At 35.1% G+C, this 22374-nt stretch overlaps 1 protein-coding gene across 2 annotated transcripts in view; it reads left to right on the forward strand.

The window, feature by feature from the left end:
• Window positions 1–22374, forward strand: part of ATM (ATM serine/threonine kinase) — a 59841-nt gene that overhangs the window by 19854 nt on the left and 17613 nt on the right. For both annotated transcript variants that reach the window (XM_033051876.1, XM_033051877.1), the window contains 21 exons: window positions 329–455; window positions 1623–1822; window positions 3090–3264; window positions 4819–4983; window positions 5239–5371; window positions 7212–7307; window positions 7999–8170; window positions 8587–8728; window positions 9366–9542; window positions 9904–10072; window positions 12167–12254; window positions 12609–12764; window positions 13513–13618; window positions 14378–14466; window positions 14562–14664; window positions 15709–15857; window positions 16880–16984; window positions 17468–17587; window positions 18133–18367; window positions 19711–19878; window positions 21768–21887. In XM_033051876.1, coding sequence (XP_032907767.1) covers window positions 329–455; window positions 1623–1822; window positions 3090–3264; window positions 4819–4983; window positions 5239–5371; window positions 7212–7307; window positions 7999–8170; window positions 8587–8728; window positions 9366–9542; window positions 9904–10072; window positions 12167–12254; window positions 12609–12764; window positions 13513–13618; window positions 14378–14466; window positions 14562–14664; window positions 15709–15857; window positions 16880–16984; window positions 17468–17587; window positions 18133–18367; window positions 19711–19878; window positions 21768–21887 — 2995 coding nt within the window. The remainder of the gene's footprint in view (window positions 1–328; window positions 456–1622; window positions 1823–3089; window positions 3265–4818; window positions 4984–5238; window positions 5372–7211; window positions 7308–7998; window positions 8171–8586; window positions 8729–9365; window positions 9543–9903; window positions 10073–12166; window positions 12255–12608; window positions 12765–13512; window positions 13619–14377; window positions 14467–14561; window positions 14665–15708; window positions 15858–16879; window positions 16985–17467; window positions 17588–18132; window positions 18368–19710; window positions 19879–21767; window positions 21888–22374) is intronic.

Here is a 22374-nt window from a genome sequence, read left to right on the forward strand (position 1 = left end):
AGAAAATGCAGAAGATTTACTCATTAATTGTAATTAGATTCTTGTACTAAGTACCATAGATGAAACTAATGTGTGGGGTTTTAACAATATTATCTTTCAAAGAAAAGTAAAAGAATGTTAAGAAAGTTTTGAAAGCTACCATAGAGGAACAACAAGCAGCTACAAAATAAGGTGCATGTCACTTTTCTGGATGCTTTTGATGCTTCTTGCTGAAAGCAGAAAATATTTTCTGTTAATTTAAGTGTTTATTCATTACGAATTACTGTATTAAATGAAGTGGTTTGATTTTTGAGCAGAAAAATGTAAATCTCTTTTTTTATTAATTTAGGGAACTGGATCCTGCTCCTAATCCTCCTCATTTTCCATCTTATGTGATTAAGGCAACTTTGGACTATATTAGCAGCTGTCATAAAAGCAAATTAAAAAGTATTGTAGCAGTTCTTTCTAAAAGCCCTGTAAGTATGTAATGGTGATTTTCTTTTCCTGTAGAATCCTGTAGGATACCTTTTAGTTAAATTAGTCATTTTCATCATTTTTATGAGAGGAAAATAAACAACCTTAGACTGTGTTCTAGTCATTTGTTTGCCTTCTGTAATGGAAGATGTCCTAAATTCAGGGACAGAGTTATGTCCATTATATAATTAAATTACTTTATTAATTATTATATGTATATGTAAATTATGTAATTATGTGCATTATATAATACATGTAAAGTAGAGAGGATTATGTTAAAGGTTGAGGAAATCTCTGTGTACCAGACACAGTTTAGAATGTGACATATTTGTCACATATCTGAAGAATGTTCTAAGATAATTATATTTGGTCAATTTTAACTAAATACAGCCTACAATTAAAATATAAAATTTACTTACTTTTACTGACAGTGTGAAATTTTATACTCAGGGATATTTTTGGCACTTGATTTTCATTTGTTAAAGGCAAATATGAAGACATAGAAAATTACACAGCCCAGCAATAAATCATGAACTTACTACTGTCTTCTAACGTTGTTCCTTAGAAATATATCTGTTTAAAGTTATGCTGTTTTATTGCATATATTGTCAACAACTTCATTTGCCTTCCTATAAGTAATCTAAAAATAGGAAAAACACTTTTCTGAACTATGTTTTATCTAAATCTTTTGAGAGTAAAAGTTGATGTTGCCAGCCAGTGGAATAAGTTTTTTTAAAATGTTACACAACCTTCCTAGTGTTTTTTAAGTTTACAGTTTTAACAGTTGCAAGCTGTAGTGCTGTGTTCTGTGAAATAGTGTATCTTGCACACATGAACATTATGTTTGAAAAAATACAGGTTGAATTTGTGCCTGATGTTTTCATGGTTGTTCATTGATGTTACTCTGTTGATAGACATTGCCATAACTTTCTGAAAAATGTGCATAGCATTTCTCATGTGGGGGCAATAAAGAAAGGAAAATGAAGAGGTATATGGCTTATAGTTCTGTTTGGAGAATTGGTTTCTCTATAGGTCTTTTGTTTGCTTAAAGAAATAAAAATAATGAAGATTTTTTTCCCATGTTAGGTCTAAAGTTTTTAATGTTTTTTCTTGATATCTATATTGAGATTATGAATATATTTTTTTACTCATATTTTATTCATTTTTAGGATTCGTTCCAGAAAATCCTTCTAGCTCTTTGCAAGCATGCATCAGGTACAAAAAACTTGTATAAGAAACACAGAGTTCTTACAATCTATCACTTGTTTGTTGGTCTGTTACTTAAAGAGATCAAAGACAGTTTAGGAGGAGCCTGGGCTTTTGTCCTTCGAGATGTAATTTACACCCTGATTCACCACATCAATAGCAGGTAAACAAACTAATTATCTCTAGTTCTTCCTGTCTGAGCTCCCTTGCTCCTGTAACTTTACATTCTGATATTGCTAGCAGATGTTAATTAATCTGTGAAATTAATTCTAATTTGCTAAAATTAAAAATTAAGTTGCGATTCTTCTATAATCTCAGAATTCAAACTTAGAGCTCTTACTAAAATTTGGAATATTTTGTGCTAGCCTTGTGTTTAGATGTTTGCTGTACTGCAGGCTTTGTATCTGTAATAGATTATCAAATTGTATAAATAAGAAGGGTTAAGTGATTTTGATGATGGAGTGTTTAGGAGTTTAAAGCATATGGGAGAAAAACTCAAAATGTGGAGTTAAGTACAAAGTAAGCACATGCCTAATAAAATGTGCCTATTGAGTTAATAAGAGTGTTGAAATTTACATTCTCACCACTAAGTACCTATAGCAAAGTGAGAATTGGTACACATTGTCTTAGCTTGCCTTCAGATTGAGAAAACTGGCCCTTCATCAGGTTAAAATTTAAGCAGGATTCTTACCTTTTACATGAGAAGACTACAGATATTTTCTTACTTGAGCTTTAACTTTGGGCCTGCATTTCTCCGAGTTTATGTGTAAATTGATTTCTTGGCTGGTTTGAAGCAATTCATATTCTGAGATGTTGAAGAGATGTGTGGATTTTATATTAAATGCCGTTATTATGGCATTACTATTGTTATGTTGAACACTGAACTGGGGTGGGGGCTGCTGATGCACTGGAGAGCAACGCTTCCTTTCAGAGGGACCTCAGAATTCAGCTCAACAAAACCTTGATGATCTTAATTTGAAGCTGATCCTGCTTCAGGGAAGAAGCTGGACTAGATAATCTCCAGGTGTCCTGTATAACCTAATTTTTTTTTAAACTAATGGTCATTTTAGATAGAGGAGAATTCAGAGAACATGTTTTCCATTTTGTTCTGCTTTTAGTCAAGATCGTCCTGACAAATAATAATTTAAAACCCTTTTGAGGATTTATTTTCTTTTTGGTATATATTTTTTAACAAGATTGTATGCAATTTTCTAAAGTGATTAGTCAAATTCACTGTCTTTCAGTTTGTCTGTGACTCCTGAGCTGAATCTTCAGTGCTAATTCGTGGAGTTGATAAATTTTAAAGTTTAGAATCAATTTGTTCTGATTTTCTTTTCCTTTTCCCTTATTATTCCTTGATGTAAAAAATATTGATATTCAAGACAGTGACAATTTGTATTTCTTTAATTTCTCTTTGTTTCCTCTGACAGACCTATCGTAGTCAGAGACATTTCTGTGCGCAGCTTTGCGCTCTGCTGTGATCTGCTTCATCATGTGTGCCACACAGCAGTTACGTGTTGCAGCGATGCTCTGGAGACCCACCTTCATGTTATTGTAGGAAGCCTGATACCTCTTGCCATGGACCAGTCTCAGGTTCAGGAACAGGTAGTTTTGTGATGCTGCTTATTCCTTACCTGTTGGTTTTCTAGTTCATGCTCACTGTTCTTAAACCTCTATCTATAGTACTCATATTCAATTTTAATTAGTTTTTCCTATGCTTTGGAGATTTGTATAAAAACTATTGTTTTGGATGTAATACTACCTTTAATAAATGCGACTTCACTTTTGGTACTGCTGTTTTGCCAAATAGCACATCAAGTAGCTAAACAACTCCTAAAAAAACTCTGTGGATGATTTAATGGGAAATATGATGAAGACCTTTGGTACAAGAAGGTATCTAAAGGACAAAGAAGAAATGTGTGCAGAGAATAGATGTCAGTAGTTCAACTGTTTATTTAATAAATGATCGTTAAAAGTAAATGTAGCACATAGGTCTTGAAAAGGAAGGAAAGCTGTTTCTGTTGTGTGACAAGCATTGTTTCCCTTCTGGTATTGCTTTTTATATGCATTCTGCTGGGGGTGAAAATATAAGAGGATTCAGAGACTTATAATTAGTAACTGTAGGTGAGAAGAGTGTGCATGGTGCACTTCAGTCCTCATGTTGCCTTTTGGCTTAATCTGATTCCATTGTACTGCATGGTTGCACTGTAGCCCTACACTGTCCTCTGACCCAGCTGAAAATAACCTGGCAGTCTTGTTTCACAGCTTCATGACTGTGATCACATTTACAGTATGTCTGTGTAAACAGCTGCACGTGCACATCTGCAAAGGCCACGTGTCTGGGTATCTCTGAGCAGGAGCAAAGTGGGGAGGACACCAATTTCTCTGAATTGGAACTGATGTCAAATGTGAAATCTTCTCATATCATACTCCTGCAGGGATGCCCACTCTCTAGTGATCACTTTTCAGTTTCTTCTTTTTTATTTTTTCTTCTACCATTGAATGGAGGCTAGTTGATAATTTTCAGGTAAATACAATTCTTCAAATAAAACCTTCTTCATTTAGATTTAAAACACCTCAAAGGTACTTGGATTGAATATCCAGTTGCATTGATTTTTAATGCATAAAAGCAATGTTTTTCCAAAGAAATTATCGTACGTCTTTGACATTTATTCCAGTTGTACTTATGTTGTTATACAAATTTTGCCAGAGTTCAGTTACTTGGGTAGTAAGGTATGATATATAGGCATTTGTCTAAATTCCAAATTACCAGCACTTTAGTGAGAACAGTGAAGTCCTAATAACACCACAACTGCTTGGATGCAGTGTGTTGTTAAATCATTGTGAATGTCATAGAGATTATATTGGCCAACATTTGAAATCAGCTTCATCAAAAAGACAGAACAAAATTACAGGCTGGGATAGTTAAAACCTTTGATTTCTGTTTGGGAGGAGGAAGAGCAAAAATATCCCACATTTTAAAATATATCTGTGATTTCCCCAAACCTCTAAACATCTCACAACTTCTAACAGTGTAAATAATTTATCTTACTAGTTTAATGACACTTAGAGAAATACAAACTTTATAACCTGAATGAGAAACATGGCTCAAAAATGTTCCTCTGTCTTTTTTGGTTTTCATTTACTTTTTATGTTCAGGTCCTAGGCTTGTTGAAGTACCTGGTGATAGATAATAAGGATAATGAAAGTCTGTATCTAGCAATCAAGTGCTTAGATCCTTTTCCTGAATACCCAGCTTTTAAAGATTTGCGAGCAACTCAACAGAAAATAAAATACAGTAAAGGACCATATTCTCTTTTGGAGGTAATTGTATTTTAAGTACATCTCAGGCATAGTGTTTTTTGTAATGCAAACTTTCCACATAAGAATAATTTTCTAACTATAGTTTAAGTTTAATTTAGACATGTGGATTCTTTTTATTGCCAGTTTCAGGCATGAAGATACTTGTAGGTCTCCATTTTCGCTTTGCATATACATTGTGAACTTACTGAGAACCACTTCTTTACCTGAAGTCTTTATTTGCATGCTGTATGTGCTTAAAAGAGTGTTGTTTTGCAGGAAATTAATCACTTTCTCTCGGTTGGGGTTTGTGATTCACTGCCCTTAACGCGACTTGAAGGACTGTATGATTTACGCAAAAAGTTGGAACAGTATAAAGATCAGATGAAGGATCTCCTGAAAATTTTCCAGGGTACTGATATCTGATTGTGCATTATTTCTTTTCTACCTGGTTTTATGTTTAGTGATGTACTCTATTCTAATTTGACATGGAATGTTTTATTTTTTGTATGTTTAACCATGTATCATAATTTGACATGCAGAGTAGATTGACATTTATGACTCATGCAACATCAAAAATATCTTTAACAAAGTGCATTATAAATAAATAGATGAGGTGTTACATGGCAGAGAGGATAAAATGCCCTTCAAGCTCATGTATGACTGTCAGTGACCAGGATAATGTAGAAGTGTATTGATTTGTGGTAACTTAATGTGTTTTCTTGTACATGAATCTCCCTACTCTTTTAAATGCAATGAAGCTTCAATTTATTAAAAGCATGTTAGAAAGTAAAACTCTCAGAATAAATAGTAGGATTTAGTTTAGTTGAATTTTGACACACCCAGGATTGTGTTTCAGCCCTCAGTTCAGACTCAGTTCCTTCCTGGTTTGGTTTTCAGATAATTGTGCCAGACCATTTCACTTTTCTCCTCTGCTTTAAGTTTTCATCAGCTTGTGTGCATGACAGGAAGATAAAAAGATATGATGTGGTTAATTGTAAACAAGTACAAAGTAAAATTTGGATAAGTATTGTAATGCCAAATGTAAGACTAAGTGCATTTTGGCCCCACATCCTGTATATCAGTCACAATTTTACAAATAACTTTCTTTGAAGAGAGTTAGTGAAATGGCAACAATTTCCATCAGAGAAGACTGTGAGATTGGAAAAGAGATTGAATAGGAATAGATAAGAACTGTATGAACTGGTGAATGGAATGATGAATCATAGTAGGGAGTAGTTGCCACTTCTATCACAGTACAAAGACAGATTGAATAATCTGGGAGCAGTTACACAGGAGAAAATGTGTAATTTCTTCGAAATATATTCACCATGGTTCTTACTACTACTTGCTGTGGAGATTAACAACATAACTGACCTTAAAAGGAGTGTGAAATACTTTATAGATATTATTCGGTATGAAGATGTGCTCAGGCAAAACCTGAGAGATACTTTCTCTTGCTTTGCTGGAGATGGGCTGGCAAACTTGATAGGGCTTTTGCCTTGCTTTTGCCTTATAAAATTCTGTTAAGCACTTACAAGCATATTCTATATATTCCGTTTTCTAAAGATGTCAACAAGCATAAAGTCTGATTCCAGGTTTGTATTCCAATCAGTACTTTTTTAAAAAGTGCTACTTTCTTGGGGTTTTTTTCTTCCTTACTCTGAGAAATCATCATATTTTTTCCTAGACCATTTTGTTTGGAATGTTTATTTTAAATAAAGATCTCAGGCAGAGAGCAAATATGTGAGGAAATACACATCAGAGTTTGTAATTTGGCAAAATTAGTTTGGCAACTGAAAACTAATCAAATTCTTAGAAATTCCTGGCAGAAAGCCTAATTTTGAGGTGTTCCTTGGGTTCAGATTTAGAATGATGACATTGGTTCAGGGGCTGTCAGTGGAACCACATAGTATGACTTCACTATTTGAAGTAGCATTTGTACACCAACTTATGCTTATATTTCATGTATTTAATCATCATTTTTACATCAAAACACTGAAAAATAATAGCATAGGTGCATTCATTTGGGGTATTTTTTGGCTTATTCAAATGCACAGACATTTTTCGAAGCCATGATGGAAAAGAAAAATCAGTAATTTAGGTGATGTACTGTTTGATACTATTTTCCTTCAACATTAATCATGCATATTGATATTAGTAGGTAAAAGACACTGGAGCAATATTTTCATCTAATAATACTTCTAAATATACTGACATGCTTGGCATCTGTTTTTCTTTCTGAATGATAGAAAAGCCAGAAGATTCTGTAGTAGTGAAACTGGTGGTGAGCTTACTGCAGCTGTCCAAGATGGCAGTAAACCACACAGGAGAAAAAGCAGTACTGGGTAAGTTAATTAGTCCACAGGCAAATTATGGCTGTCATTGCAAACACCAGACTGAAACTGTGGTTGTTCTTAGTGTTGCTTCCCACTGTGCTTCCCACTTCAACACACCAGCAGAGTATAAAGGAAAGAGCAGGGAAATAGATTTGGTTTTCCCTCTGATGAACATTTAACATCCCTTGTTAAAAATTATTTTCAAGGTCAGTTTTGTTTTGCTTTATTTAATCTTTTTCCAATAGTTGTGTGTTTTAATAAAGTACTTTGTCTGGAAAGCAAATGAGGGTCAATTTATACACATTTGTATGTAAAATATAGATTAATTCTTACTGAGTTTGCAGTCTACTGTTTAGGCTCACACAGGCTATATTTACCATATCATTTAGGGATTGAAAATGAGTGATTCTGGCCTTTTGCTTTTGCCAGTTTCTAGCAGAAGCAAACATAAAATATGGCTCTGATACAAGCTGGAAAATCTCATGGAAAATTGAGTTACAAAGCATAACTGTAGTATTTATGAGTCTTAAGCTGCAAAATTTGTTCACGTGTGATTTTAATAATAAAGCTCCTTGAGTGATTATTTATAAGTGTTTGCTGATTCTTACCCCATAACAGTCTCAGTTTTAAAACTAGGGTGAGACCTTATCTTAGTGTGCATAAGACTACAGAAAGACTATAAAATTACATGCATTTACAGAGGCTGTTGGAAGTTGCTTGGGAGAAATAGGTCCCATGGATTTCTCCACCACAGCTCTTCAGCGTGCTGAAAATGCACTGGATTCTAGAGCAGCAGATTTACTTGAAGATAGAAAACTTCAGTGTGTCTTCATAATGTTAATTCAAATAAACACTGCTTTAACAGATAATTGGTGAGTATACTTATTTATTTAGTTAACTTAAAAGCAAAATGGGGGCCATTAAGTTCTTTGTTGTTCAGATCACAGCAGAGTAACTCTCAAAGTGTTAGAAAGGTCGGATCTGTTAGTGTCCAACCACGTGATTCTCTCCAAGGCTCAGATTATTTACCCAGTCAATTTAGATGTTTCCTAAAAATTCAAGGAAAATTAGTAGCAGGATGTAGATCAGGTAGTAAGATGCAACATAGAGAGTCTCCTCTGTGCTGTAGAGGATAGCAGTGCTAGGGAACTCCAACTTTGTTTTGTAGTAAAATATGCCACAGCACCATTGTGGAATTATTCATCTTGTGTACTTACAAAGGTGATTTTGAAAATCAAGTACCTGAATGAAGTTAATAATAACAATGTTGTGTATGTTCTTTTTTCAGTATTGATGTTAGAGCTGCTGCTGTTTCCTGTTTGAAAAACATATTAGCCACCAAGTCTGGCAATGAATTTTGGGAAGTTTATAAAAGTAAAGCTGATCCCATGTTAATCTATCTACAACCTTTCAGAACATCTAGGAAAAAGGTACCTCTGATAAACCTTGTATACATGGTATATGGAGTAGAGAAAAAAGAGAAATAAATATCTTTCTAAAAAACAATTAATTTGAAAATATATTTGAGATAGGCTTTGATAAATTACAAAATTTGTGTCAATATAATTGCCAGTTTGATAGCTTTTGTACTTCTGTTTGTTTCTATTTTACCAGTTGCAGCTTTCCCTTCACGTAGGAAATTACTAATTTGACATTAGAAAGCTGTGCACTTTCATTTCGACAGACAATTTTTTATTTTCTAATCAATAATGTTATGTATTCTTTCTCAGCATTCCAGTGTTATTTGATGCCAAAAAATGGTGGAAGATAAGCCAGAAAAAAGTACATAATTAACCATAAATCAGACATTTCCTAATTTTCGGTCTTTTTATTTGTAAATTAAATGTGATGCCTAATGTGACCTTGTTGATGTTACCAGTAAAATTTTATTTTTAATGTTTTCAGATTTCCTAAGAAAACTTTACATTTGCATAAACAAAATTTGTATTGTTAATCAATTGAAGGACCAGTAATAGTTAATATGTTTTAATATGTGTGTTGCAGTATGGCTTTTTTAAATGCAACAAATCTTTTTCATATTTGCAATATGTATGTTTTCCCTTGTAGTTTCTTGAAGTATCTGGTAATGATATAGAGGCTCCTTTAGAAAGGTTGAATGACACAAACCTGTGGATCCCTCTGGGAGAAAGTCATGAGACCTGGATCAAGCACTTAACTAGTTCAATACTGGACAGTGGAGGTGTGAAAAATGAAGTTCTTCAGTTAATGAAGCCACTGTGTGAGGTGAGCTAAATCATACATTTGTACTTGCATGTGTGCTGTGATGCACAAAAAATACAATTATTCATCTTGATAGCAAGTAGTAATTTCTGCTATTAAATAATTTAGGGCCTTTGTGATCATAAATTGCAGGTACTCATAAAATATACTCTCAAAATACAGGATTTGAGAGATAATTGCAAACATAGTTGAACTTTATATGGCTACTTTAAGTGAATGCCAACATAGCCCTGTTGAGTGGTTTGTATGTTCTTTCTCAAGCAATACATGTTCGTTTGGGCAATTGTGAGTTTGGTGTTAACCTGAGAAAGATGACTAAAAAGCATTTCTTTCTTAGTAGCTGCTGTGCATTATTGTTTTCCAGGTGAAAACAGACTTGTGTCAAACTTTACTTCCATACCTGATTCATGATATTCTTCTTCATGACTCAGATGAATCTTGGAAAAATCTTTTGTCACTTCATATCCAGAAGTTTTTTACAGCCTGTTGCAAATTTGCCTCATCTAGCAGATCTACTCCAAATTCTGATTCAGGTAATGCCATAATATTTTTGTTTCAGCTAAAAGGGGAATTCTGGTTGTCAAAAAGCTATCTTCTGATATCAAATGTATGATGTGCACTTGTGGGCAGGAAGAGTTTAGAAGCTTTTGCCAAGCTCATCTTTTTTGATGGAGATATCGTAAGCTATTCATTGGCAGCACCCAAGAAGTTTCTTCTAAATTCTTTTCTTATTCATGACTGGGTAATGTTTAGTACTTGCTGAATTTAGATGTTATCCAGTGTCAAATGCTGCAAGACTGAGTCATGGACTGTCTTTTAAAATTACTGATTGGCAGTTAAATTCCTCTCTTACTCAAACAAGAGCAATAAAAAGCAGTTTTCACTGGCTTTTCCCCTTGGAGAAGACTAACCTTCACTTTAACTGCTGCCTAATATTGATAATGATCTTCCTATACATTCAGAAGCCCTATTCCATTCCAGCAAAATAAAAGAAAGTTGTAACCAAAAGAACTGCAGCAGAGTAGGAGAAAGGCAGTAAGTTCATTTTAAAGAAAAGCACCATTTAATCAAACTATTCATGTCCTTTCCAATTAGATTGTGGTTGAAGTTAGCAGAAAGTAGAGTAAGAGGAGCCCTTAGTATTGCAGTTTTTACTGAGAATGGTGCAAATAACCCTGATGATGCAAGGTGTATTTAAGGTACTTTTTGTGGGTGCTGACTAACCTGGACTGAAAGACCAGGAGAGTATTCTTTCACATTTTTGAATTCAGGTAACAAGCTCTTTCTACAGCTCACAAATTGATGCTGAGATGTACAGAGCAGCCCAAAATATTCTATGAAAAATAATGAAGGATTTTCCCAAGTTTTATAAACTTGCAATTAGTTAAATGGTACCAGTGAGCAAATGATGGAGGCCCCTTGAAACACTGTGATTCACAGAACCACAATCAGTTTGGAGAAGACCTCTGAGATCATTGAGTCCAACCTGTGGCTGAACACCAGCACATCAACTACACCATGGAACTGAGTGCCATGTCCAATCTTTCCTCAAACACCTCCAGGGAAAGTGACTCCCCTACATCCCTGGGCAGCCCAATCCAGTATCTAATCACCTTTTCTATAAAAATTCTTCCCATAAAGAATTCTGTGCAAGGAATACTTACTGAGGCAATAAATGGAAAAAAAAAAAGAAAAAAAAAGGAAAGACATATAGAAGCTTTAAATGGAGTTCTCCAGATGAAAAAACTGACGTGGTAACAGAAAAAAGAAAACCAGAAACCAAACATGAAGAGGCATGCAGCTCATTGTATGATTGTTTAGAAACTGTTGCCCTGTGAAAATGAGGAGAAACCTCTTCCTGGACAACCTGGATAAATTTCGTTCCAATCCACCAGGATCCAAACTTCAAAAAACCAAGCAGTTAGATATGGGAGAGTTAAATGCTTCTGAACAGGTTTATTTGTTGAAACACACAAATTGCCCAGGCTTTTATTTTCTTTAGGGGAAACTTCTACTTCTGCATCTTACTGTATTGTAGTGGTCGTCAAACCTTTGCTTGTGTGCTCCATATTTCTTGCTTCTTGTCATTGGTAGTTCAAAAATGACCAGAACAAAGAAGAAGTTATTGATCTAATCACCAGAACATAACCTGTAGCCATCTGATTTTTATTTTAATCCAGAAGCAACACATGGAAACATAGATTCTTTGAAACTGTGTGTAGAAAGTAGGGGCTTTTGTGTCACCATACACACTCTAAAATCTACAATCAAATAATTTAATAAGAAGTATTTCTGTGGCTTTGGGATAACTTACATGGTGGAATCCTAATGGGAGAGGTCTGTTACAGAACTTTTTACAGTGATACTAGTTAATCTCTGAATTCTGTAAGGAAAAATAGAATCCATAAACTAATAATACAAAGGTAATTTCATAAAATTGTGGTATAAACTACTATGATGTCAATAACATCATGTAAGGAGAAGAAGTACATTTTGTGGCAAACCATTAATTTCATTTTGGAAATGCAATTCAAGGAAGCTTTTCGTTATTTTCTTGACTGCAAAATAGACCTTTTTGTTTTGTAAATGGATATGTTATGACAAAAGTTCATTATCTTCTTTCTCAGAGCAAGAAACCCATAATTTTAGAAGTTTGGATAAAGTATCTCGACGAGCCATGCTTGCTGTTGTTGATTACTTGAGAAGACAAAAGAGGTGAATTCAAGCTTTTCGAAATGTTGCCTTAATTAATTTCTGACTGTTCAAAGATCTGTTAGTGCTGTAGATTAAAGAAAAAGAACATGGTAGAGAACATGTTGATTGAAAGAAGAAATATAGTGGTGACCTTGCATTTCTTACTGAGGTGATATGACTACCCTTAAAGGGTTCTAGCTGTGCTGAAGGAGTTTTCTAAAACCCTTTTGTCTGATAAACTTCTTGTGGTATGGATTTTCCAGGGGCTCAAATAAAGTTAGCCTTTGGGCAGCCTTATGGTTAATACTGGGTTTATTTTGTTTAATGCTAGAGAAAAAGTCTGTTACAGCAGTATTAAAGTCTTTATTTAATCAGATCTGTTTCAGGTACAGTTTTTGACGACAGCTTTTGGCTAGATCTGAATTATCTGGAGGTTGCTATAGCAGCACAGTCTTGTGCTGCTCACTTCACAGCCTTGCTCTACACAGAAATTTACGCAGACAAGATAAATAGGGACAAGCAACAAGAAAGGTAGGAGAAGTGTTCCCTGACATTTCTGGTAAAATGGATCATATTTTGTGAGTCCCAACAGTGTTTTGGTTTTAGTTTATGAAAAGTCAAGGAAGTTTTAAAAATATTCCATAGGTGTGCATATGGACATGGAAAATATTTCCAGTCCTTGAATGTGATCCAAGCCTCAAAATAGCATCATGTTGACTTGTAATCAGAAACTTTTGTTAGTACTGTTGGTTAAATTACAGCGAGAAGTTAATCAAGAGGAGAAAGAAAAGCCCAGAATGATGATCAGAATTGTGTGACTAGAGCTAAATGATCATTGTAGGAGCTTTCTTCCATGACAGACAATTATCTTTGTTTTCTGGTCTAGCAAGATCAATATATAGAACTAGTTTAGATTTTGTGACAAACCACTGTAAGGTAATGAAAACGTAACAAACATTTGGTTGTACACACATACATTAGCTAATTGCTTTTATTCTTAGAGGAAAAAACAGGCATTCACAAGCAATATGATTTAATAAAAGTTTAGAAATTACAAGGTGTGTGTAGGGGGTTTTCCAAAAAACCACTTTGGTGTTTAAATCCCTTGATGTTGCTATTCCCACCTCAACTGATCACTTCCTTATTCTGATGGAGAGCCATACTTAAGAAGCTGGGGATATGAGTCTTGCATTTATTGTTTGTGCCCCTTATTTCTTGAGTGTTATCTGAGATTTACTTTAGTTCTATGTGAACTTTCATAGTGAAACATTTCTTTTAGGTGTTTTAAAGCAGCTAAGAGTTTGACATTTGAAGAAGAAAGTCAAAGAACACCTATTTCTACTTTGAATGAAAAAAGTAAAGAAGAAACTGGCCTAAGTTTACAGGTGCTTGTGTGTGCTTCCTAATCTGAACACAAACCTTCTCATATAATTCCAATTAATGGTACATTTCATCTGAACTGAGGGTAGATCCAGTTGAATTCAAAAAATGTGTTTTAAAGTGAACTCAGTTGCCTTCCAGACAAATTAAATTGAGTATTTGTTCACTTGAAGCACTAACTAACTGGCAAGTTTTAAATCATGCCAAAGCAGGCTTTGTTTCCTGAAAGAACTGACTTCAAGATAGTAGCTAGCCAAATATTTTTCAGTTTGTTTTGTCACAGATGTCTATTCATTAAAAATCAGCAAGTGATGTAGAAGTTGTAATTATCAAAACCAAAGTAGTGTTATCTCCCTCAGGTTTATTTGATATATCAAATCTGATCCAAGTAACCTTGTCTACTCTATTCTTCTTTCCATAGTTCATTATTCCAGAACTGTACTTGTGTAATTTTTAAGATGCATTGCTTAACTGATGTGTCTGATCGTCATTCAGTACTATTGCCTTTTGCTTTTCAACTAAGCCACTTAAGGCCCAGTTCTAGATCTTTTAAAAATAAATTAGCATTGAAAGTAGACCTGAAGAGTTTGACTAGGCTGCATAACTTTTTTTCCCTGACATGACAGCAGGTTCAGCTACTACATAAAGGAGAATTAAGCAATGATGTTACCTGTAAAAACATTTATAAACTGATATGATTTATGTAAAACTAACTTGAGCTGGTTCCAGAAAAATAGTTCTTTGTTTTGTGGTGCATGTTCTAGGACCTTCTCATGGACATCTATAGAAGCATTGGAGAACCTGACAGTCTTTATGGCTGTGGTGGAGGAAGAATGTTACAGCCATTGGCACGGTATAATTTATTCATGTTCTTATGTTCTTTAAAGGCATTGCTTGCATTTACTAGTAAGAAACCTAAATTGAAAACTTCTTTTTCACTTACAACAGGATACGAACATATGAGCATGAAGCAGTGTGGGAGAAAGCCCTTGTAACATATGACCTTGAGACAAGCCTCTCTCCATCTACTCGCCAGGCAGGAATAATAGAGGTAATGCTATTTTATAAGAGGAAATGAGTGTAACAAGTGATATTCATCATGTTGAGTCATTTCTAGTGAGTCCAAAATTGTTTTAGGATCTCTTTGTAAAGTGATCTCTTTGTTCATTAAGTCTAGTCCATCATCATAGGCATCCAAACTGTGTATTGTAAGACAAGTCAGTATTGTTCTGAAGACATTAAGGTTCTTAGTCCTCTTGTCACTGACCCATAATCCCCATCATGTGTAATGAGTTTTGTGAAACACTTAAAAATAAGTACATTCAATGTTATTCCAGATTTTGGCCAGCTCATAAAATGACAGGATATAGAAAGTAATGTAATTGGTTATTTTTACTATCTCCTTCTTTAAACCTCTCCATTATGAAACCATGTTTTTTCTGATGCAGTAGATAAAAAGAATTAATGTTATTTTGAACCATTAAAAATACATTGCCTTTTTAACCTATAAATGTTTTTACCTGTTCTATAATAATGTAGCACAGAGGTATATGTGTTTCTCCTAATTTAATTTTCCTATGGTACTTTTAATTTCTTACTGCAAATTATTTGGTATCACTGTTAAAATTCCGTTGTGCTTGTCCTCCATAGTGGCTTGACATGTAATCTGATTAATTGGTCAAAATTGTAAAGACAATATGGCCTTCAAACAGGTAGGAGTTACAGGAAATCTTTTCAAATCCTCATCAGGAGAATGAGTTCATTAAGAAGTAAAATTCATTTTGACTTACCACCCAGGAATGATGGAATGGAGAAATGTGAGCTAGTTAACATGAAGCACAGTATGAAAATTTATTTCAAAGAATGCCTGCCACAGTAGTAATAAAACCATTTTCCTGGAGCTGCAGATATCAATAGTGTGATTGGTAGTGTTATTAAAAAGTTTTCATCTTATGTGTACAGTTTAGGCATAGTTATGATCCTGTCTTTCCTGCAAAGGGTTCTTTGTTTCCAAAAGTAAAACAAAGCCCTTAAGAATACCAGTTCAGTTTAATAAATGAGGAAGATTAATTTTGAGTAATTTTCTTAATTCCAGGCTTTGCAGAATTTTGGGCTTTGCCACACTCTTTCCATGTACTTGAAAGGGCTGGAACATGAAAACACTGAGTGGTGTGCAGAACTCCAGGAAATACGCTACCAAGCAGCATGGAGGAATATGCAGTGGAGCCACATCTCTTCTGTCAGGTAAACCAGCTTATCTATTTGCTAGTTCTTTAAGCAAAAGGCAACAGGGTCAGATCCAACCAAAACCAGACAAGATTAGAATATAGTTTCTGTGAAGCAGATCTTCTAATTCATCTTAATAATTGAATTGAAAAGCATTGTTTTTCACCACTTTTTGTTTTCCTGGGCAATTGTACACAGGTGATTCTTGTTTTTAATTGTTCATAACATTAAACTGAAATTTTCCTTTTTTGACTCATATAGTAGTTGTCTCTTAAGTACGAGAGAGGAATAGATAGCTTTTAGTATCTAATTTATAAGAAAATAGGGACAATATTATTCAGTAAGCCATGAGAGGTTATCAAGTCCTGGATAAACAAACACCAGTATTGATTCATGGCTATTCCCTCATAAGGAGTAATGGCCTGGAGAAAGGATACTGCTGAATGCCTGGCAGCAGTAATTTTATATGACTGACTGAGTGAACTAGATCTAGAGTGAACTCTGTCCTTCCTTAGTAAGCTGCATCATTGCACAGTTTAGGAGGAATACAGAATAGACGCACTATGTTTTGGCAAAAGCAAAAAAAAAAAAAGTCACATGATGGGATCTTCAGTAACTCCTTCTTCAATTTTTAGTAGTCAGGAGAATTTTTTTTTCTCCTAAGACTCTTAGAGCAGGATGGGAACATACTCTTTGTGTGCTCGTTTCTCTTCTGCACGATCTTAAGGTCATTGTTTAGACACACCTGGAGAACTTCACAAGCAGCCTGTTGAAGGGCATATGCCATGCCATGATCAGAACAAACTTTGTATAGGTGAGCTAGAACAAGATTCAAGAACAGCTTGAATTTATAAAACATAAAATTAATTTTAAAATGTAAAGCATCACATGATTGTTTTTGTAATGCAAAACAGCAACCTATCCAACTGTAGAAAATGTACAACTGGAAATATTTGTCACAAAGACAAAATTGACTTCTTTATAGAGAAATACATGCAGTTTTCATTTTATTCTATGTTACCTTTTGTTCTATTTGTTAGAGATGAAGCAGGACGTCCAGGGTACCATGAATCATTGTATGATGCTCTTCAGTCTTTACGAGATAAGGAATTCTCTGCGTTCCATGACAGTCTTAAAGATGCCAGGTAACAAACTGCATGCAAATACTGTGATGTTAGAGAGATGGAGACAAGGTAGTCACAGGTTATGTATGAAGGACTGTCATGGGCTCAGAGAAAGACTCATGCATAGAATAAAAGCTACTTCCAGACTGCAGCTCTAAGTGTTTTATTTGTCATCTCTGCATGTGTAATTTGTGTGCTAGTTGAAGATACATTTCCTGTACACATCACTTATTTTGTGGACCTCTTCAATGGATTCCAGTGCTGAGTGCTGTTCTTTAACTGACCTATCACATACAATTTGGAGTTTCTGTGTGCTTACTCTATTTTCATTTATTGACAAACTTAATTTTTTTTTAATTTTTAATGGTAATGCAAAGTAACTCTAGATGGAATAATATGGATGTTTAAATTCTGTTCACTGTATGGAAACTGTGTTATGGATATTTGGAATTACTTACTGGTATTAAATAAAAATAATCTACTGTTTTTCTGTTAAATCCATAGAGTGAATGAAGTAGAAGAGCTGTGCAAGGGAAGTCTTGAGTCTGTTTATTCATTATATCCAACCCTTTGCAGACTACAGCTAATTGGAGAGTTGGAAAATGCAGGTCTGCTGTTCTCCAGGTGATTTCTTAAGATTGTTTCACACAACTTCTTCAATTTTCAGGATTTTTAGTAATCAAGCATAGCACAAAACTTAATATGACCTCAATAGATTTTATTCATCAGCATCTCAAACTTCATATTGAAAATGACAAGAATTCTAGCTTCACTACACGAAGACAATTTTAGATTCTCTTTATTTGCAGACTGGCTTAATTCACAACCTAGTTTGAGTTATTTGATATTATGCCAACACTGTGTTTTAAATAATTGTTTTCTTCCTTTATATTGAGTTTCCACATACTCCAAGGTAGCAGTCATTTCTCCTAGCTTCTGGTTTACTCAAGTAACTGAGTCTTCCTCTTCTAGTTTCTTTTCTAAAACTGTTTTCCGTTTCTGTAATGACATCCATAGCTTTACTGAAAGCTGTTTCAGTTTGAATAATTTTGTTCATAGCCCTCTACTACCGTCAATATTGTTCCTAAATACTTTTTAGTCATCTTGCATTTCACTGATATTTAGTGAGAATTAATAACAAGTTTTCTTTCTTTTGGGAACAACTGCAGATCTGTTACTACTCAACAGCTGAATGACGTTTATTTGAAATGGCAGAGACAGTCCCAGCTTCTCAAAGACAGTGACTTCCATTTCCAGGAACCTGTCATGGCTCTGCGCACCGTAATTTTGGAAATCTTGCTTGAAAAGGAGAGTGAAAATACCAAAAGAGAATGTATTAAAGACCTCCTGACCAAACATTTAGTGGAGCTCTCTAGATTGGCAAGAACTGCTAAAAATACTCAGGTAATAAATTTCAAGAAAGACCATAAACAGACATTTAGTTTTTCTAATTTATAAAAGAACGTCATTTTTTAACAGTACTGATTAACTGTATTCTAAGTTTGTTCAATAAATCAATCTGAGACTTAAATGATGTAGAATTTATTAATAAATTGTAATTATAGGCATGTTTTTTAAATTTTGTTCATAAGCGTAAGCCACTGAATGAGGTAGATAATACAAAAATGACATTTTTAGTGAAGAATGCTGTTTTAGCTTTGTTTCTCATTTTGGTGCAGTTCTACATATCCAACTTTCACTTGCATCATATGCTGTAGTATTCCAGAATAAAACTGCAGAGATAACTTCATTGCATCTCTGTATTTAGTGTTGTCTTCAAAGTTTCATACTCTCAAAACACCACTGCACTGTGGTAAATCTCTTTCAGTGAATGACTTATTAGGATTTGCAGTATCTGCGGTTTTTTCAGTTGCTGATGCATTTAAGCTCTGAGTCAGCCTTGTTCTTGGTGGTGCATGTGGATGAGTAACTCACAAGATTTTACAGAGTAATGATATCCTCCAAGGACCTCTACACAAAATAGCTCCAGCTAAATACAGAACCTGGAAAGGTGTTTAACACTTCATATATACGAAACTAAATTAGACTTTCATTTCAGGAAGTTTCTAACTCTTTTTATGAATAGTGATGAGATCAGTAGAAAACCTGTCTTTGATTTTGTGAATTTGCAGAGGCACTTTACTCTGAAGCTGTTTGGGAGAATGATTTCAGATGTTTTTGTCTCATGCCTGCCTAGCCACCAACACTGTGGCATTGAGTGTCCTGTAAGATCCTCAAGTTTATTAAAAACATCTTTTGCTCCTCGTGCTGTTATAGTGATACTAAGTAATGAGGATGGATCTTTACCAGTGATCTGTGTGAAGATGTTGGCATGCAAAAGAATTAGTGTATGGTGATGTCATCTTTAAAATTATTTTTCTGTGGTCTGTAATAATGTATGTAATGCATGTAATAATGTAATAATAATTGCCAAGCTATAAATCCCTTAATTCAGTCGGTACTGACTATAGAATTTCTCTACCTCCAATTTAAAATGTTAAACAAAGATGTTTTATTTTAGAGTTTGTGAGGTTTGAATCCAGTCTATTTTTGTTGCAAATCAGGATTTTCTGCAAGTGTATAGAAAAATAATTTCATATCTTTGCTGCAAATAAATTCTTAGCATTGGATGGACAGACTATGCTGCCCAAATAGAGAAAAGGGAGATGGAATCTGAAAACAAAACTTTCCATGAGATACAGATATTTTACTTAAAGAATTGTTCATTATTATTTTTTCAATTTTAGCTTCCAGAAAGAGCTATGTTTCAAATCAAACAACACAATCCAAATGGGAATGGAGTTTGTGAATGGCAGCTTGAAGAAGCTCAGGTTTTCTGGGCTAAAAAGGAAGAGAGTCTTGCTCTGAATATACTTAAAACAATGATAAAGAAATTAGATGCAGATTGGTTTCAGGTATGTGTTACATAAATGTAGAAACTTAAATTATTTCAGATCCTAATTCCACTTTCAGAATTTCAGTTTTCCCATAGAGGAAAATTAAAAGCCCCTCAGCAGTATTAAATGCTAATCTGGTTTGTGCTCTCAAAATGTCTGAAAGCAAAAAACCGTGTGTTAGCAAAGTCTATAAGATTGGGAAATATAAAAATTCATTATTCATAGTCCAACACTAAATCATGTCCTTAAGCACCATGTGTACGTGTCTTTCAAATCCTTTTTAAATAGGAATGGTGATTCCACCACTCTTTTGGGTGGCCTGTTCCAGTGTTTGACAATCCTTTTAGTGATTAATATCCAATCTAAACCTCCCCTGGTACAATTTGAGACCATTTCCTCTTGTCTCAATGCTTGTAGTCTGAGAGAAGAGGCTGACCCCACCAGGCCACCCCCTCCCATCAGGCAGCTGTAGAGTGATGAGGTCCCCCCTGAGCCTCCTTTTCTCCAGGCTGAACACCCCCAGCTCCGTCAGCTGCTCCTCACAGCACTTGTGCCCCAGACCCTTCCCCAGCTCCGTTGCCTTCTCTGGACACGCTCCAGCCCCTCAATGTCTTTCTTGCAGTGAGGGGCCCAGAACTGAGCACAGGATTGGAGCTGTGGCCTCAGCAGTGCCCAGCACAGGGGGAGGTCACTGCCCTGCTCCTGCTGGCCACACCACTGCTGATCCAGGCCAGGATGCCATTGGCCTTCTTGGCCACCTGGGCACACCCTGGATCATGCTTAGTCACTGTTGACCAGCACTCCCAGATCCTTTTCTGCCAGGCATCTTCCCAGACACTGCTTGGGGTTGCTGTGACCTGGCACTTACCTTGTTGAACTTCATATAGTTGGCCTTGGCCCATCAATGCAGCTTTTACAGATCCCTCAGGATGATGTTTGTTACAATATGGTCTACAAATACTTGACTAGAACTTAATTTTCTGTACCAATGTGGTAAAAATGCCTTTATGTCCATAACTTTATGCTTCTCTGTGCTGGCATTCTTTGAGAATTTCTGCAGGATGAAAGATGTCTGCTTTGAATCCATTTATGTTCTTAAAGAATATCACACTTCAGAAAAACTGGATTATTACGGGCCAAGTTCTCTATACATACCAGGGCAAAATCAAGAGTTGCTGCTCTTTTGTAATCTCTCCATCAGTCAGTTGATGAGGCTCTCCAAAAATTTTGTCTTTCCTTACATTTACCCTCTCCATGTAAAGAGGATTTGTGTTTTCACAACTTAGGATGTTCACATACATATTTCACCGTCAGTGTTGCCATCTTGGTCACGTGGTCTATATTAGAATTATTTTGCAAACTTATCCTACTCTAAAGTTAAAGCTGAACATCCAGTCTGGAGACAAATCCTCGAGAAACCTGCTCCATCATCTTCTCAAAACACTTTTAATCAAGTTTGCATGTAGAAGTCTGTCTGAAGAATTTTATGATCATACATGGTTATTGTGGTTCCTGATTGTTACCTATGGTAACAGTCTGTGGTGTTTCAGACTAAATGGGGATATTACAAAATACAATTCTGAAAACATGCTGTGAATTAAAAAAAATTTTATTACATTTTGTCATTGGTTTATTCTGCTTTTGATTATTCAAACTATCAGGTATTTTAAAATGTGCACTCTCCTTTAGCATTAAATAGAATGTGAATGTGATTTAAGGTTATTGACTACTGCAGATGTGTATGGAAAATGACTCTCTAGATGCATTATGTGTAATAGGCCTCAGTGATTGAATTCTATTCAGGGTTTTAAAAGCTTCAGAAATTTCCTGCCTCATAGGTAAAAGATGTTTTTGTTTGATGCGTCCCTCTCTTTAATTCTTATTTCCCAAAACTTTATTTTTCAAAGGTTGAGAAAGATCCTCACCTGAAATTGATGTATACAGAGTGCCTGAGGCTCTGTGGAACCTGGTTAGCAGAAACATGCTTGGAAAACCCTACAGTCATCATGCAGAAATACTTAGAAAAGGTGCATCCAGTCTTTGAAATGTACTTTCTTTGACATAATGCAGTGTTAAAATACAGTGTTAAAATGTCAAGTAGATTTTTCAGTGCAGTCTTTATTTTTCTGTATTGAAAATGTGGTTTCTTATATAAATATTATGGTTTCACATTGTATTGTGTAACGTTGTAACTTTGTTAAATGTTCAGGGTATGGCTTTGTAGAAATGACAGTGAAACCTCTTTTATTAGCTTAGAAGCGCAGTGATTACAGCTACTAGTCTAGTTTCCCTTTCTTGTTCCCTATCCCTACTTCTTCCTTCTCAGGGCAGATTATTCACTCACCAGCTTTTCAGTATGGCCATTGTATTTCACAGAACGACAGAATCAGTTAGGTTGGAAAACACCTCTGAGATCCTGAAGTCCAGCCTCCAGTCCAACACCACCGTGTCAACCAGACCATGGCACTGAGTGCCAAGTTCAGTCTTTCCTTAAACACCTCCCTGGATGGTGAC

This window comes from Catharus ustulatus, chromosome 2 (genome assembly GCF_009819885.2).
Source record: "Catharus ustulatus isolate bCatUst1 chromosome 2, bCatUst1.pri.v2, whole genome shotgun sequence".
NCBI classification, from domain to species: domain Eukaryota; kingdom Metazoa; phylum Chordata; class Aves; order Passeriformes; family Turdidae; genus Catharus; species Catharus ustulatus.